A 19,280-nucleotide genomic window follows, 5' to 3' on the forward strand; every position below is an offset into this window, starting at 1 on the left:
TAATAACTGTCGATTATTTTTCAGCACTGTTTTAGAAGTTGTTGCAAATGCACTAGGATAAGAAAGCAAAATAATTGGTATAAATAATAGAAGAATATATATAAAACACTTGTTTTGGATAGTAATACAATTGAATACCTAGAAAATATATTTTAAAAAATAAAATTAAGAAACAGATTTGTTAAGTGACTGGATATAGGATGATTATCCAAAAATCAATGAGTATTTATTTTATGTTATATAGGTATTAAAGACTTAGAAGTGGAAATAAGTGGGTGGATAAATAGCTAAAACAACACCTTAAGTATTCAACAGATAAAAGATAGATTTGGGAAAAATAGTACTTTATATCTGCAAGGGAGATGATAGAGTTAATGTCTATATTATGGAAGGCTTCTTTTAAATTGACAAGACAAAGAGAACTCAAACTGAAATTAGCAGAGTATATGAATAGGCAATTCAATGTAGGGTCCATTTAAATGGCACTGAATCATTCTAAAAGATGGCAACACGCTAACAGATAAAAGTAGATTAATTATCGTATTTATCAGACTGGCAAAACTTAAAAGATATGTACAACCTACTGCCTTTGGGTATGTGGCAAACACTGTCTCTTGGTTATTACTGATATATTTGCAAATTATTGCAACCTTTCTACATATTTATTATATTTCAAAGTACATATAACTTTCACTTCAGATATCCCAATTCTGTAACACTATCTTTTACAAACGAAAGTATCAGTAAGTAGGGCTATGTCTACACAGATGTTTATTGCAGCATTTTTCATAGTGACAAAAAAAAGAAAAAGAGGAGACTATCCCAAATAGAGGAATGTTGGAATAATTATGGTGCCACCACACCATAGTTTTGAGTACCACCACAAAAAAGAGTGAATAGACTTATACCAATTATCTTAAAATAACTTCCACAAAGTATTTAAGTGTAAATATCAGCATGCATAAAAATGTGCATAATTTTTAATTGCATGTGTAAATGTATTTGTATGTAAGCATTTATATCTGTTTACTTATAACTATTTAGGTTTGGATAAAATAATGAGAGACATCTCCTGACTTGTTAACCTAGGTTTTCTAGAATGGAGTGATGAGAATGAAGTAGGAGAGGAGTCGGGGGAAGACAATAAGCTGATTAGACGAGAAATTTAAAAGTCTGCATTAGAGCAAACAAAAACTAACAAGACCTATTTATATAATTATCTACAATGAAAAATAAAACAACATAAAGACAATAATTGGATTAAGACCATAAATGAAGTTAATATGTCTCAAGATTTTTTGGTGAAATGAGCCTAAAGTCATTGAGAAATGGTAGATGCCAACAGCACTCTTATCTGGGAATTTTTAACATGAAGTTCAAATTTAACAACTGAGAGAGATCAGTGTTCAGGTCCTCCCCAAATACATTCCCATTCAATCAATATTTCATTAATATAGCAGCTACAACATGCAAGCACTCAAAGACCTACAGCAGGTGAAAGATTTGCAAATACCCCTTCCCCCCAGTGAAGCAGAACTCCTGAAGCTATTCCCCTGCTGCCAAACTGTCGTGGCTTTTTTTTTGAAATAAGCTTCCAGAGTGAAAGGAAACCAAATAGAATGGAAAGTTCATGTATTTTAGAGTTAGCTAGGCCTCAGTTTTACTCCAGGCTTTGTCACTACTGTCTGTAATCAAGAATATGTTAAGACAATAAAACCACATTTATCTCTCCACTAATCTATCTATCATAGCTATACTTCTATAGAGGTCACTTCCAATCAAATGGTTTGGATAAGCACAGGTAGTCCCCAGAGGAGTTTGTCATAGCCTAGATTTGTAGCTGTGTGACCTTGAGTTAGATATTTTCGTGTTTTCTCATCGCTAACATGGAAATAACAACAATATTACTCACAATATTATTGTGAGAATTCAATTAGTAGATGTAAAGCACTAACATAAAAAGTATTCAATAGAAACAATAGAAGAATCAGAAATCAATATCCAATTCAGCCACGGAGCATAGATTTAGGGAAAAATGGGACAAACCTCAACTACTGAGGACTAATATTCTGCAATTTGTGTGTGTGTGAGTGTGCTATATCATGATGAAGATTAAATATTATATAATATCAAAGAAAAATTGGCCACACTGAACCTAATGATAAATATGGAAACAGTAACTAAATGAAAAGATAGAACTAAAAATCAGCCTTGGAAATATAAAAGTTATCCTTATTACATCCGTCAATGAGAATTACCAACCATGCATTCTTTATTATCATGCAGCGTATCATCTTTTATGTGCATTGCAACACATCAGCATTACTTTCCGTACAACTTGTGGTAAATCATATGCCCTCTCATTGCTTCCATTGCTTCAGGATATCAATAAGGATTTTTACTACAGAAAGTTCTGTTTCAGTTTTAAAATACTATGACTTTATGACCACAAAAGAGTTTAATTTCCGGTTTTCTACTCTGAGTCAACACTTTAGAGAATTATGAAAGACCTCCTGTCTGTGTCTATGTATTTATTTTCTGATTCCAAAATCTTCCTTCTCCTCCTTCTCATCTATCATCCCCATTAATTCTTCAAGTTTCTTCTCCAAATATTTCTTTAATGACCTTCGTATTGCCTTCATTTTCCTCTGATGAGAGACACAAATATAGAATCTAGAGTAGAGAAACAAGATAATTCCAACTTCAATATTAGTAGTCCAACACTTGAAAATAATTTTACACTTGTTTTTCTTTCTCCCTTTTCTGGATATGGCTCTAAAATTTTCCTCATACTTCATTGTACCTCCTCTATTTCCTATGTTCCAGCTTATACTCCATCAAACTTCCATCCATTTCATCCCTGTCAGTATTAGATCCCCAATTTTGAAATGACTCCTTCCACCTTATTTCCATTGGAAGGAGGGGGAAGCTTGGGCAATTTCTTTGCCAAAGGAACACTTGACCCAGTGTTTGTTTGGAGGGAGGAAAACTCACAGTAACAAAGCACTTCCCAATATTACAGCTTCTGCTAGCAATATCAGAAATAGTCCAATTTCTCGATTCTCAGCTTTCCTTGAATCCTCTTCTGGAAGGAGAAAGGGGGACAAAGAAAGTGAATTTTGAAGAATAAAAATAGTAATTTGAGAATTTTATCCATAATAGAAGACTCTCTTTCACCTCAGTTTGCTCTGTTCACCACTCCATCACTGTTCTCTATTTATTCTGATCTTTATCACTCTTAGATCCCAAGGCTCTACAAAACTTTCGCTCTTACTGCCCCTAGCCTATTTCTCCACCTTTAGTCCAGGCTTTTCATTTCTCAGCCCTTCAATTGATCCAGTGCCCAGTAATTCATACTGGTACAAATTTTGCCCAGCTCTTTTAGCTCTTATTTGTAACATTAACATGACCTGCATAGAAGGTGCTCAACAAATATTTGTTGAATAAATCAATGAATGACTCAGCACCTCGATCCCTGGCCCCTCAAAATGCCACACCACAGTCTTTGTTACCTCCACAATACTCTCCCCTGAAGCACCGGGTGGTGAGGCGAAGGCAGGTCCAACAATCCAGAATAGGACCTTCAGTTACAACTGATAAAGAGAAGAAAGGCAATTTCAAGAGAGCCATGGCATGGAGTTTCCTTAGCTCAGACATCAAGTATGGATTAGATCTAAGGGATTTCCAGGACTCTTAAGGTTACATTGCCGTGAATTCCTTCTTTCCCTAGCAATCAAGTTTCTTGATGGGTCAAAACCTTCTGCAATATAAGTCAGATCTCAGGGAAAAAGTGGAAAAAATGATGCCTCAGCTTATGTTGGTGTTATGGGTTGTAAACTATACTTTAGAAGTCTTCTGAGAACCTCCAAAATCTATGGAGTGTCTGAGATTTCATAAACTAGATTTTGTTATCAGATATCATTGATGTTCTCTCTTGTAACCACAACTGTAGGAGTTGCGTTCTCAGTGTGACAGGTGGGAGAGATAGGGCCACGTAGAGCAAAGGAGATGGGAAAATATGGGCTTAAACCTCAAGGCGTCACATGTACTGTACTTACCACAATCTTCAGAACAAGCTAAAAGAGAGTCAGAAAGTTCTAATGAGTTTAGAATCAACTTAGAGTTTACCATATTTATACCCAAGTAGTCTTTATCTGGTTACCCACTAAGTTCCAGCATCTCTCCACCCATTCTAAATCACTCTAATATGAAACCACATTCCTCCTCTGACTCCTCATTTCCTATCCCTTTCACATAATTTCAGTGTTGTTAGATAGACATCTTTTATTACCAACTTCAGAGAAGTTCTTTAATATTTCTTTCAGTGTGGATTCCAGGTTTTGGCGGACATCGAGAAGCTTCCCTTGAAGGATAAAGGCACCTAGGAAGGAGGGAGTGGAAGGGACATCAGAAAATAGGGGTGGCCCTTCTCTTCAGAATTTAATCCTAAATGTTTCGCCTTGTTTTCCCCAGCAAACTTTCCTCATACTGGCTTGCACAATACAATCTTTTAACAGTGAAGTAGTACCTCACCTTTCCATGTTTCATTGCCCAGTTTATAAAGTTCATCCTTCAGCCATGTTCTCAACTTGACAACCTTTTGAACAGCTAGAGAGAAGAGATAAAGGTCCATGTGGGAGAATAATTACATCTGTGGAGGAAATTATGTGGACCCACGTCCTCTCTTCCCCACCTCCCTTGTCCCTTTAGCCCCCCAAACGCTCAGAGACTCGAGCTTCCCTCACCCAACACCCGAAGCATCTTGTCCCTGTGGGAGACCTTGAAACTTAAACGGGTCATCTCCTTAATCTGCCGTTCAAGCAGATGAGTTCGGCCAGGGACTTCTGAGGGTAGCAGATTTGCCAGCAAGGAGCTAATATCCTCTATGAATTTGGGGTCACATTCTAAACAGCCTTTGACCCCGTGGAAGGCGGTCAGGGGCAGGAGCAGGAACAACCACAGTTCTCCCATTTCCTTGCCCCAACCGCCCCCCACCAACAGCAGGTTGTCCTGGCAACTAGTTCACCTAGTTCCCTTTCCTTCAAAAATCCAGGAATAAGAGCCTTTTCCTGGAAAGTCTGACTCCAGTTTCCCCTCCGTTTCCATCCTGCTTCCAGGCATTCTCATTTCCCTAAGGATCTTCAGTTGTTCCTTGACTTTTATCCTTCATTCCAGAGAGAGAGAACTGCCAGCTGGGGAGCAGATACCTGAGTTCTGAATGTAGAACATTGAGAGAGAGAGAGAAGTCTTGAGCTCACACAGAGTTCCATGCAGGGAGATATCTCAGGAAAAGTGTTTGTTTAGCGCTCTCCCTTTCTTGTGTCCTTAGTAAATTCTCACACCTCTCCTGACCCTTGCAACAGTATCTCAAGGAAGGGCTCTCATAGGATCTTAAAAACTGGTTAACCAAAACTCTGCTTCTCTGGAGGAGGTAAGATAAGCCTGGAATACCGAGTCGCTTGGGGTCCCAGTCCCTGATGGTAGCAGTATTATTGAAAATTAGCAATTGATGTCTATATATAATTGATATCATTGATAATTTTGATATAAATGATAATTTCTCAGAAATTTAGGCCACCTCTCTCTGAGGATGATTTCTCCAGCCATGGTATATAACCTTTTTATATCATTCTTCTTACAGAGAGTCTGGAGCAAGGAGTCTAGAAGCGGTAGATGAGGAATGTATGCTGATGAGTGAGACTCCAATAACACCAGGGTCCTTTAGCAGGCATATCTTGAAAGCACTGATGATGAACTGTGTGACATATAAGAAAATAACCGCAGTTACCATGCTCTGCCCTCTCAGACCGCCTACACGGAGGTGACCAAATAAACATGTTTTTCCTTCAGTTTAAGGTTCTTGGAATAAGAATGATCTTTGTTATTTGAAGAAATTAAGGTTGCTTTGCAGCCTTTTCAGAGCACCAGTTACTTCTTTTCTAATATATTGCTAGTATGGCTGTGACCTCCCGGAAAGCAGGAAATTCTAGGGTACTACAAGGCGGGTGGTAGAATTTAGACCCTAGATATGGGAGAGTCATGGAGTGGAAGATTGTGAGGGAAGTAAAAAGAGCTATCACTCATTACATGCCTACCATGTGCCGGACATGCACTAAACAGTTCAAATAGGTTATTGCAAGTCCTCATGACCTCAGTTTTCTTTGATATTGTGTATAAAAAGGCACAGATGTTAATCTAGTTTACCTTAAATAAATCCCAGACAAACATGGTGTTACTGCTTTGCTCCCTTCAAAGGAAATTAAAATATAACAATAAAAACAACTACGAGAACACAATAGCCAACAACAAAAACAAGTAACATCACTGAACATGTAGTCTGTGTCAAATAGTGTTTTATAGTCCTTACATGCAGGATCTTATAAAATTCTTACACTAAGAGGTTGGCATTATTATTCCCATTTAGAGATGAAAGAACAGACTGAGTAGTTAGGTATTTTGCACCAGACCACAGAGTTTCCAGGTGGTAGAGCTTGCATTCTTAACCCCGTTTTGACTGCTTCCTTACTTATTTTCTTTTAACCACTAAGCTCTCTCTCATCCTTTATTAGCCAAAAATAAAATAAAATAAAATAAAAGGCACACTGCTCCTGTGCCTAATGAATTGTCATATTTCTGTAAAACTGACACTTAGTGGGTGAGGCATTGTGGCCTAAATATATGGCACTACATTCAGTTCTAATTCTGGTCCTTGTAGGATCAGATTTGTCTTCAAAGTATAGAGTCAAGGGAGAAACTCTTAGGTGAATTTGAACTTCACGGTCACCACCCTTTAACAACTAGTTCTTATTGTTGGTAATCCTTTGCGTTATACTACCTTTCATTAATATAAAATTTTACATTTGTATCTTTGTCTATTTGCAGAGTTCTATTTGTCATCTTTTCTTGAAATATTTGAGTTTCCTCCTGATTTTTTTTAGTATATTAAGTAAATATTTCCTACTTAAGTACAATCTCTTTTCAGCATTGCAGCTGTATTAGGTTATCGATCAGTTCATTGGGAAGCTAACCAAATTCTGTTATATCTTTCAAGAGGTTCTAAAAAAAGGTCTCAACAAAATTTACTATCTACCTATTTGCTACCTAATGACATAAGAGGAAGCTGAATGGGTCAACTGTGAGGCAGGAAGGTTTCAATTCAGTGGAGGAAAGAAGATCTTGGTGGAATGAATTACTGACTTTAACTACTGGAATAAGCAGCTAAATAAGGTATGGAATCTCCATTTCTGAAGGACATTAGTGGTCACCTCTGTGAGTGTTGGGCAGTCTTGCCTGGGGGCTGGGGCTTAATTGAATGAGGTTCCTCCTAGTTGACCCAGCTGTTGTAATATACAGAGAATGATAACTTGAAAAGTATGTTTCATATTCATTTTTCCTTAAATTTACTGCAAGTTTAACAACTGATATATGTTCAATTTTTTTCAAAGAATAGAAATTGTGGTATTAGATATATTAGATGGGAAAAGAGTTTGTCAAGTTCCATATTCTATAAATTATTGTCATTTTTAGCATAAACATACCAAGATGAATTCTAGAAACCACCCTAAATTGGTTTTTTAAGTGGTAAAGGGAATATTTTATAGAAAAATATAAAATGTTTTTCAATTGCAGCTATTTGAGAATTTTACCATTTCATTTTCTTCCCCCGGTGCCGTAAGAAAAGACCTTGACAAAGTGTGCATTGACCACTTTTCATTTGTGCCAGGTTTAGCTCTATGTCTGAAGGGCATATGCGATAAATTGGTCATACATTATCTCATTTGCAGTCTGAGTTTTATGAGCTCCCGTAAAACAATTACCATATATACATTTTACGATAAATGGGCAAAGTGGCTGCAAACAATATGGAAAAGTCAATAATTAATTTCAGATTTCCAAATGTAGCAGAGACACTGGAGCTTTCTCTTCTTTTCAAAAGAGATGGTTTTTTTGTTAGGAATATGCAAGCATGTTAATTTATTACTGTGTGGTTTCCGTTTTTCCAAAGCTTGTCGAAGGCCTAATTTATGTGCAAGACTGAAAGCTGTTTAAACGGATAATATGCTTCCTTCACGAGAAATACCACCCCTTTACGCTCCATTAAATTCAGACATTGGCTCTATAAGCTACGTACCAATTATTTCTTTCCAGAAACAGCAGCATAGTTTTTTCCACAAAGGACAACAGATTATTGTAGTCTGCTATTAATCTCCACATAGTCCACAAAATACACAGGACTCTAGGGAGAAAACAATTGAGTAGCTATTTTAACATTTGCAAAAATGCTATATGGAGAGGAAATAAACAGAAGATGCTTGTCTGTTTGCTACTTATAAATTATTTCAAATCTCCCCCAAAAGATAGAAAAAGCCCTTAAATTAATCAATAGTGACCTGCTGACGTTGAAGCAGTACCTGTGAATGAACACAGATGGATCTTTAAGTGGTTGATCTTTGTTTCCCCTGACATCATGTATGGCTGAGCACTGTACTATCTTGCATGCTCCATTAGTTGGATGGTTCAGTGAGTGAAACGCCTATTAACATCCTAAAACAGGTTCTTTTATGACAGTAGCATTGTTTGCTACATGATAATAGTCCAATTCTCATAGTAAAACTCAGAAAAATATACTAGTACCTCAGCATAACCCGTCATAGGCTAGAATTTAATCTAATGGCTGTGGATCATTTTGGGGGTGTTAACTACTTTAAGTAGCAGGATCGTTTACAAAACTATTAAGGCTGATACTGGTCCAAGTATCAAGATCTAAGGAGAATTTTAATAATGAGAAGCCACTAACTAAGTTATTTGTGTAAAAATTTTGACTTTTTCATTCATCCAATCAAAAATATTTGAGTTTTAACTTTCATTCAATAACTATTTATTGTACATTTATCAGTAGTATCAATAAAAAGACTATGGGGACAGAAATACCTCTGTCTTCATAGGGTTTGCAATAAAGTATAGTGCTGATATTTTAATCTAAATAGTGTTTTTGTGCTCTAGCGGCAATTATTTGGTCCTTTCCTTCCTTCCTTCTGTCCTTCCTTTCTTCCTTCTGTCCTTCCTTCCTTCCCTTTTTTTAAATTAACAGTCCCTTTGTTTCTGAACGAGGACTTCACTCTGCTCTATACAAATGGACAAATATTTGGGTGGCATGATCACAGATCAAAGAGTAAGGCCCGGACTAGCTTAAGCCAATTGGTCTATCTCATTTCCCTAGAAATTGCATCAAGGATAGGTATGTGTAAACCGATCAGAGTTCATGAGATAACTGGCAAATATTAGTGGAATGTTTTAGGGGAAAGACATTTCCTCCTCTTTCCTCAAGAGCTACCAGAAGAAACTCTGACTGGCCCCCAAGACTTGGTGATGTGAAAATATGAACACTGAGCTACAACTGCCAGAGTGAGTTGGAGCTGACCCTTAACTGCTTCATGAGAGCTGATTGCACAGACCACTCTGCATTCAGTGACATCATATTTTAAGCCATATTGGGAGTATTTACACCATAGAAATTACAAATGCTACAAATGAAGGCTTTTTTTTCTTCTCTTCCTTCTTTTTTTTGGAAGAAGTAACTGCAGAGAGTCCATAGTGTAGAGACAGCATGAGGCCAGTGGAGAGCCTAGAGAAACTGGGTCTTGGTGATATCATGCGAACTACTACATCAAGCTTTACTGGAAATCTGCCCTACTCCTGGAGCTTTCAGTTATGCGAGAGTATAACATTTCCACACAATAATGAAAGTTTCATGGTCAAGGTACATTATTTTTTGAAAGAACATTCTAAATTAGCATCACTCAAAGTATGTCCTTAGATGCTAACTGAGGTTTCAGAAAAAGGTAATATGCGCACTGGGAATCTTAAGAGAGTGACTGGTAAATTTGAATATGTAACTCTTCTCAAGGTACATCTGTTGGGCTCAGGGAGTTGACAATTTAGAAAAGACAGGTTAATTGCTGAAGACATGTGTTGCCTGCAGAGTTGAAGGTTAAGTAATTAAACAAAATGTGGTATTGACCTAAGTACGGATTTCAATTATCAAATCTACTCCAGGAAAATTTGCAAAGCCACATCTGTGATTCTGTCCTAGTTACTAGCCATCTAGGCAATGAGCTTAAGAGCTGAGACTAAAGGGAAAGAAAAATCCAAAATAACAGCGTGGTCAACTTAAAACTTCTATTATAATATGCCCAGGAAGTAACGGAATCACTTGATTCTACCAAAGCTAAAAGAAAATATTTCGTGAGTCTCCACAATGAATAAATAACTTATATCGTACTTTTATTAATTTATTAAAAGTCAAAAGTAAAGAAACTATACTTAAACTATGATATAACAAATAATTAATTTAAAATAACTCATTAATTCTCTAAAACAAATAATTATTAATAGAGAAACATTGGTGCACTTTCTAAAGCTAATTTTTGTACGAAATTATTTTCTTGTGAATTTATTGATAATATTAGCAAGGGAATTAGACCTCAAGTATTTAATGAAGTCCTGATATATGTCAGACACTTTTAGAAGTACAATGCCATTTCATTTTCCTGGCAACCTCATGGACAAAGGTCTGCCATTCTCCATTTATTAAGTAAAGAAATTGAACCTCCAAAAGAAAAATTACTTTGTCAAAGGTTGTGTCCTGTGAGGGCAAAAGTTTGGGTCCAGCTCCAATGTCTATGCTTAGCTGAATTAGATCACATCAACTAAATATCTTGATGCATATTTAATCTTAGTCCCATCAAAAGGATAAATGTATTCAGGAGGTATGAAAACTAAGGTGAAAAGTATTTTTAGTTTTGTTTAGATGATGCAGAATATGAAACAGGGGGCAAACCACTGAAATGGTTGAACTAATTCTCACACAAGTCCAAGTTGAGTTATAAACAATATTTGATGACAGTGCTTAACATGAATTAGAAGCTTGTTCTCTGACCTGGATTGGTACTTGGAAAATATTGTTATGGTGGAGGAAAATCCCAGCACATGGCCAGATTCTCGTGATCTTTAATGTGTGAGATAAGTAGGGAGTTTTGTTAGGATGTAATAATCAAGTAATTCTATCTCACAGCATCAGACAGATGACTCAGAGAAACAAGGGAATTTGGAAAATCAGAATTGTCCTATCAAAATAGGCTTTAAAGCACTAGCTGTGTGACCTTGAGCGAGTTAGTTAACCCTTAGTGGCCAAAAGTTTTGCATCTGTGACATGGGGATAATAAAACATAGCTTATAAGGTCATTGTGAGGATTAATTGAGATGATAACGAGCTAAAAACAGTACTTGATACTTATTAAGTGTAAACTTTCATTTAATGTTGTTAATGTTATTGTTATGACAAATAAAATGTTTTTCCTAGCTTTCTCATTTAGTAGCTGTAAAATCTTTCACAAATCACTGGATCTCTCTACGTCTTAGTTTTCTTCATTTGTAAAAATTGTCCTAATCTACTGTCATGCTGATCTTGTAGTGTTGTGTTCTGAGAATTAAACTAAACACTGCATATAAAAGTACTTTATAAAATGTAGCTCGAGGAGTGATGTGTTTATCATGTCCTCACTACAAAATCCTATGGATCTTCTCACTCCACATCTTTTTGCCACATTCACTTTTTTCTCAGTTTTCTTTACTCATCTCCTCCATTCCTGTCTGACCAGCTCTTTTTATTTTCCTTTGCAGAACGCAATTTCTTTCTTGACCCTTTAATTATAAGTGTTCTGCAGGGCTCTCCTCTGTTATAACGATTCTATTCTAACTCGACTTAATCTCCACTACTCCTGTGACTTTGACATCTAAATCCTTATCTATAGCTTAGTCCTAGACCCAAATATCCTCATCTTAAAGTTAAATTTCCCAAATGAGGTTTGACAAAGACTAAATGATTAGTGATTGTCAAAATATATTGAATAAACTTTGTAAAGCTCTATCCAACTCCATTATTCCACTAGATATTCATAAAGAAGTAACAGAGCTGCAGTATCAGATGCCATTAAAATGAGATATTTATCACAATTCTTGGCTATAGGGTTTTGGGAGAAATAAGTAGACTCATGAGACAAACTAAGCAAATCCAGCCTGATGCAGTATGGCAGAAATTATTCTGGCATTTAATTTATAGCATCCTCTTCTTCCTCACCCACTTTCTTCTTCATGAAATATTTATTTAGCATTAATTGTGTGCAGAATACTAAGTTTTCTGAAGGAACAGAGAGGTGATCCTAGGGCGTGAAGAGGACTATTTTTAGCTTCAAGTTGCTCCCATATTTTAAGTCTATCCTTACTCGTTGCACTACCTTTAGCTTTTGGGTTGTCATAAATGTGAGTTACACAGAGAAATGAGTCCCTTTGTAAATACTCAATTTGACAAAGAATCTTGCTTCTGATTTGAAGTCAGTTTGAAAAAAGAAAAAAAAAGTTAACTGCATCAAGTGAAAATTGATACACAAGTCTGAATTGAAAAAGTGATTTTCTTCTAAATGGGATGATAACTCTTCTTTGGGAGATAATTACTGTTTGGAAACTGCTGATTTTATGCAAGGTCATAATATGACATACATGAAAGTTGGATTGACATGGGAATAACTGACCTATAGAGACATACTTTACTTTATGTATTTAAAGCCTTGAAATGTAGTTTTCAAATAGTTTCTTCATTTCAGGCTACAAAACTCCTCGGAGAAAGGAGGACAAATTTACCTCACAGACGCCACCTGACTTATTTAAATTTTGAATTCCAAGTGAGTGAGGCTGTCCACCACTGCTTGAACAAATACTAACATACTGGATTCCTATTCTTTTTGGTGAGAATATTGTATATAAACTACTTGTAATTTGCGTTAGCAATTGGTACTATATGGCAGAGAGACAGAAATGTAAAATCTTTAAAGAAAAGAAACCACTGGCAAAATATGACCGAAAGCTCTTTGGAATTGTTAAATAGAAAATAAAGGTTTATTGCTGCATGTGTAAGTGGAAACTTACCAGTATGGGGAAAACCGAGGAGTTGAGATAAAACCAAGCTCACATCTAACCATTGGTTAATTCAGGATAAATAAATATATGTATAATTTCTTGGTTGCTGGAAAACTCAGTTATAACATTTAGTCTTATATCTCAATTAATCATCTTTACAATTCTGTGAAGAAAGTATTTATAATTTTCATTTTTGGAGATAAAATGTTACACTTATGAATGTTAAGATGCTTTCTCATGGCTGTATAGTTGGTCCATGGCAGAGGCAAGATTTAAATTCAGATCTGTCTGGTCACTGGGCCTGTGTTCTTTCCACTGTCTTATACTGTCATCTCATTACCTCTCTACAGAGTGAAGCAACATTATTAAAATATTCTATAGAATGTGATATGATTTAACACTAACCAGTGAATTTTCACATTATGGAAATCAATTTTGCACTAATCCATTTAAAGTAAACCACTCCGTCTTCCCAGGTCCAGGTTTGTGGGACAGATGGTGTGGTCTGAGGTCATGGAAGAATGATACTGACTGATCCATGTGGGGATTATTAAGATGTTATGACCTAAAAGAATCAGTCCATCCTTACAAAGTTTATGAGCATGAAAACTGTAATTTGTATACTCATATCTTTCTTAAATATATTTATGGAAATATATAATGTCTTTTGATCTTTCTAATTAATATAATGCTGAAATATTGGATAATAGGATCATTTTTAGTACAGATTTTTTTTATAAATGGAATATTATCATACTAATAGGCTTTACAGCTTAAAAAGCATATTATCATAGTTAATTTACTCACTGGACTAACATATTTATTTACTTTCTATAATACCGCAGGTTGTGAGCAAGGTACGGGGGATAGATCACCGAGTGAAATAGACGAAGCTCCCGTCACAGTCTAGTTACACAAGGAAACAAACGATTAAAACAGATATAAAGGCCCTGAAGGACGAAAACCTGGTTTTAGGAACACACAGGAACCTGGCTTATCATGGGCACTGAAGGGAGTTTTCTCATGATGGGAATAAATTTGAGCTGAGCTGTGAAAGAAGAATAGGAGTTAACTAAGGTGAAGAATTTCGAGAGCATGTTCCAGAGAGAGAAGGAAGTGTGTGCAAAGGCCCTGAAGCAAAAAGAGTATAATTAATTCAAGGAACTGAAAGCAGTTTGATTGAATCAAGACGGAGAGTAATGTGATGAACTTGCAGAAAAAGATAAGGTCCAGGCTACACAAAGCCCTACAGGACAGGTTAAAGATTTTGGTTTTGGCCTCAGAGTAGAGGGTATCCATTGAAATAGTTTAAGCAGCAGCAGATCTGATCAGATTTATGTTTGAAAAGATCACCCAGGCTTCGATTTAGAAAACTTTTAAGGTCACCAGAGTATATGGAGGGAAAAGAGTAAGCTATTAAACAATAGTCAAGGTGAAAGAAAATGTTAGATTGGACCAGGGATCCAGTGGAAGTGGGCGTCATGAAAGTAGATGAATGAATTTTGGATTTTATGGCTATTACATGGGCCTCGGTATTTTAGCTTGTAAAATTAGATTGTTTTTTGTGTTTTGAGTGAGCCAATAAGATGTGGAGTAGTACGCTGGAGATTTTCCAAAGGAGCAAGGGAAAAACTTTCTCTACAGAGCGTAGGTGAACTGGCAGTCAAATGTGGTGGAGGAAGAATGAAGTCGTTTTTCATTGTACCCTATGATAAGTTACCAGAAAAGAACTGTCCACAGAGATGGACAATACTGGAAGAAGACCAGGTTTAGACAGGAAGATTTGGAAGCAATATAGTGTAGTGGTTAAGCAATTGATCTCCGCACCAGGGAGGCCTGGATTCAACTCTTGGGCTGAGACTTGTTAGCTGTATGGACTTGGACAATTTATTTATATTCTTTGTGCCTCGTTTTCCTCATCTGTGAAATGAGGAGGATTATGATACTAATATTATCTGATTTACTGAGAGGATTATGTGGCACAAGGCAAGAGCTTAATAAGTTACTATTATTATTATGAGTCATTTTGGATGTGTTGAATTTTAGGTCCTTTTAAACTTTCAAATAGAGTTGTTGAGTAAGCTTTTAGATATATGGGTCTGGAGTTTAGAGGAAAGGTCTGGACTGCAGATTAATTTAGGAGTCAAGAGATAAATTTAGGTGGTAATTGAAATAATGGAAGTGGATGCGATTGCCTCCTGAGAAAATGTAGAGTAGAAACAGAAAAGGAAGTAAGACTTAGTTCTGAGGAACACTATCATTTAATGGCTAGGTAGGGGAAGATGGGCCTTTTAGAGAGACAGAGGGAAATTAGCCAGACAGATAGGAAGAAAACCAAAAAACTTTGCATCGTGTACATCAAGGAAAAATTGCACATGAAAAAGAAGGGAATGGTTACTATTGTCCAATGTAAGGTCATATGAGACAAAATTTGAAAGATGGCTGTTGAATTTAATTACATGGGGATCATAATGTAAGGTCAAGGATGATCTTAGCAAGGATTGTTTTATGGAATTATAGGGTCAGATGCCAGAGTGTAGTGAATTGAGAAATAATTTGGAGGCAAATAAATAAAAACAAAAAGAGATAACTCTTTCCAAAGTTTAATTGAAAGGAGGGGAGAGAAATAGAATTGTTATTTAGAGGGATGTGGGATGAAGAAACCTGAGGATTTTTCAAGATAGTGTGAAAAACCTCAAATTGATTCTCTTACGAAATGGGCCACATATTGTAATTTCAATTAGGAATTGAAAATTACAAAAAAGTAAAGTCACCAGCGTGTCCGTACTGAAAAGACAGAACTCAAATATTGGTCTCACATTGTCAATTTGGTCAGCTGCTCATCCCTTCAGATAGCCTGCAGTGGGACCAGGCACACATATGCCTGTCGCATTCAAACATCGCATATGTGAAGATGCTATTGACCAGAAATATATTAGACTACTTTGATTCCCTACACGAGAATATATGATTACTCTAATTCCGTGTTTTCTCCGGGAGTTCCTACTTTCTTCTACCAGTTTCTCTGTTGATAGGTCCTGTTTCTGGCCTGAATCTTAACACTGACTCTGGCCTTCACTCCTTTTGGCTCTCAGTAGCTTCTGTCTTTTAGGTGGTTATGTATTTCTGTTTCATACCTTCACATTTCCTGACAGGCAGGCAGTCTATTGTCAAATATTTATAGATTGCCTATTGTGTTCCAGTCATTGTTCTAAGCACTAGGATACAGCAGTGAACAAAAAACCAAAATCCAAGCCCTCAGGAAGCTCACTTTCTAGTGAGGGAGAAAGGTAAATATATGCAGACACACCTGTGTGCATAAATGAGTGAAGTAACTTATCCAAGATCACACAGTGGGGGAAATTTTTGCACTCTTGTGAGTGATTCCAATTAATTCTACTTAGGAACTTTAGGAAAATTTTCCAACAGTTTGCTCAGCAGCAATCCTGCCTATGTTTTGTGAATTCTAAGAATTACATAGAAAATCATCCGATTTTTATTTGAGTGATTCATGTATAATTTTTGCGGTGTGATTGAAACATCTTGCATGGTTGTTGAAATATACTTATGGTTGCTTTGCCTCACTTGCTGTATTTCCAGGGTGTGTAATGCAAAGGCCACCCAGGTAATCTGACTTCCTACCAATCTTGGATTAATTGGCTTTAAGACGGTCACAAAGTACCATAATGGTAACTTCTGGAAAATGGTCTTTTACTAGAGATATTTTCCTGCTGCTACTCCAGAAATGACTCTGGGTAAGCTCCTGTTTTATGTCATGTAGTAGCTTGGAGCCAGTGTATGGTAGAGTCCATTGCATCCCACTAGGTCTGATAATATGTTTTCGGATCTTCAACAACCCTTCCCTTAAACAGTTGTGAAGTGAAGATGGGAAGGAATCAGGGGTGGGGACTATGTGAGCCTAAGTCCAATGTTTGGGCTGCTTGAGTGTCCCAGTATGCCAACAAATGATTACAGAGTGATGGCACAGAGGACGTGCTTAATGCTGATCTTCTACATATGAATCTTGATACTGGATTTTGCTGCCTTTCCCTAAGTTATTTCTCTTTTGTTCTCACCATTTCCCCCAAGCAATTGGTATTAGAATAGTTGAAACAATAGGAATCTCAAGAAATAGAGTATTATTTATTCATTTACTCCTTTATTTCATACATTTTAATGACCACCTATTGGGCAAGGTAATGTACAAGTTGTTGGGAATCCAAATATCAAAGACATAGTTAATGCATTCAAGTTGGTTACAATTTAGTGGAGAGAGACAGAAAAATAAACATAAAATTATCACAATAGTGATAAATGGGAATAGAGCATAGTAGTTATCAGTCTCAGCTCTGGAGTCTGACACAACTGGACTGGGAGTCTAAATTCTATCACTTAGGGTTCTATCACCTTGGACAGTCATTTAACATCTGTGGGGATACCAATAGTAACTGAGACACAAAGATGTTATACAGATTAGATAAAATGATGCATTGAAGTATGTGTCACAGTGCCTGGCATATAATAGGTCAGCCAGCATTATTGTTGATATCGGTGTTTGTTTATTATATAATAGAGGCACACACATGCTGATACTGGACAAGAGAGAGGACATCGGAGGTGGAGTGTCACAGAAGACTTTCTGAATAAGTGACAGTCTGTGTCTTGATACTTGAAAGAGGAATAGGGATTAGGAAAGGCAGAAGAAGTAGGGGAGGGAAGGCCAAGGGTTAGTGCAATGGCTGGAAGCGTGTAATGAACATTTGGAGGGCTACAAGAAATTCCATGCATTTGGAGAAAACTGTTAAAATATGAGTGTGGGAAAGTCTGACCATGAAGGGCCTTGTGTGGTACTGGGGTACTGCAAAACCACCAAAGTTCCTTCTTTTCATGTATCTTGGCCGTGTGTAAAACACCAATATCCTTCTAGTGAATTCATGAATTTTTTTTCTAGATTTCAGCATTTCAGCAATATGTTGCTTGTAGTAAAAATAAAAACAATTCAAAATATTTAGCTAAAATAAGTTTGAAATCATTTTACTTACCTTTGTGCTAACGGAAAGCGTTAAAGTTCAGCTCATACGGGAGCGTCACTTTTCTAACCCTGCCGGAGGTGAGAAACCTCTCTTAGAAATGGCACAGTCATTGCCCTCTCTGTGGCTCTTCCTACTTCTGAGAGGGTGGAGAGACGAGCCAGAGAAGTACCCAATTCTTCTTGGATAGAAGCCCAGACATCTTTGACTCTCTCTGCGTTTTTTGTACCTTTTAAATATGTAGGTAAGGGGGCCGGATACAGCTCCAAATATCTGGGGGAGTATAAAGCCAGTTATGATCCAGGATTATAGAGAAGCTTTCCTTCTGGCTTGTTCTTTCTCTGCATCTAGTCTAGGCAAAATGCCTTCCTACATGGGATTAGTTTAGGTCACCCTAGGGAATATCCTAGAGTGTGGAGCCAAAGTCCAGCTAGAAATAACATGTTCTTTTGTTGTTCACTCTACTATACATTGGTTTCCCCACTGACAGCAGTAGGGGTGGCTGCTTGTGGACGTAACTCTGTTTCAGGGCTCTGCCATCTCCCTTTATATAAATTATATCAATGGACACCACCATTTTGACACGATCTGTGATCAACTGCCTCACAGGCTTACTGTAAGGACTGAATGAGCTTCATGTGAAAGTTTCTAGGAAGTTGACTCAGATATGGTTGGTCATGTCCATTCATTCTGACTTAGCCTGCTGAGCAGGATAAAGGGAAAGGATACACAGGAGCTGACTTCCCTCTCTTTTCACCGTTGTGAATGCAGGGGGAAATAAAAGGAACCCTTAGATTTACTTTTTTCCCCATCTTTGTTGAGTTTATATGAAAAGCACAAACCCACCATGAAATAATAAAATCTGTATATTGCTCAGAACAGTTCTAGTATTTTCAACATAAGATTCTTTATTCAAGATGAAGATTCCATTTTAAGTTCTTTTTTCTAATTTTTTTCTTTGTTTCGTTTTTGTGTTTATGTGAGGAAGACTAGTCCTGAGCAAACATCTGATGTCAATCCTCCTCTTTTTGCTGAAGGAACATTGGCCCTGAGCAAACATCCGTACCCATCTTCCTCTATTTTATATGGGACGCCGCCATAGCATGGCTTGACTAGCAGTATGTTAGTCCACTCCCAGGATCCAAACCTGTGAACCCCGGGCCACCGAAGAAGAGCGCGCGCACTTAACCGCCATGCCACCCGGCAGGCCCTGTAATTTTCTTTTTTTTTTTTTTGAGGCAGTTTCTCTTTGGGGAGAAATTGATAATATCTTTA

At 36.9% G+C, this 19,280-nt stretch overlaps 1 protein-coding gene and 1 long non-coding RNA gene across 2 annotated transcripts; one reads left to right on the plus strand and one right to left on the minus strand.

The window, feature by feature from the left end:
* Window positions 1-2,531: 2,531 nt before the first annotated feature.
* Window positions 2,532-4,971, minus strand: IZUMO3 (IZUMO family member 3). The gene is made up of 6 exons (XM_058565914.1): window positions 4,746-4,971; window positions 4,534-4,608; window positions 4,292-4,381; window positions 3,513-3,593; window positions 2,995-3,085; window positions 2,532-2,673 (listed from the first exon to the last, which is right to left on the minus strand). Exons 1-6 carry the CDS (start codon window positions 4,969-4,971, stop codon window positions 2,532-2,534), a joined length of 705 nt encoding a protein of 234 aa, XP_058421897.1.
* Window positions 4,972-5,494: 523 nt separating this feature from the next.
* Window positions 5,495-17,982, plus strand: LOC131420135 (uncharacterized). The gene is made up of 4 exons (XR_009223482.1): window positions 5,495-5,821; window positions 7,052-7,227; window positions 12,663-12,803; window positions 16,576-17,982. It is a non-coding gene; the product is annotated as an uncharacterized LOC131420135 (long non-coding RNA).
* The last annotated feature ends 1,298 nt before the right edge of the window (window positions 17,983-19,280 follow it).

Source organism: Diceros bicornis, chromosome 22, assembly GCF_020826845.1.
Source record: "Diceros bicornis minor isolate mBicDic1 chromosome 22, mDicBic1.mat.cur, whole genome shotgun sequence".
NCBI lineage: Eukaryota > Metazoa > Chordata > Mammalia > Perissodactyla > Rhinocerotidae > Diceros > Diceros bicornis.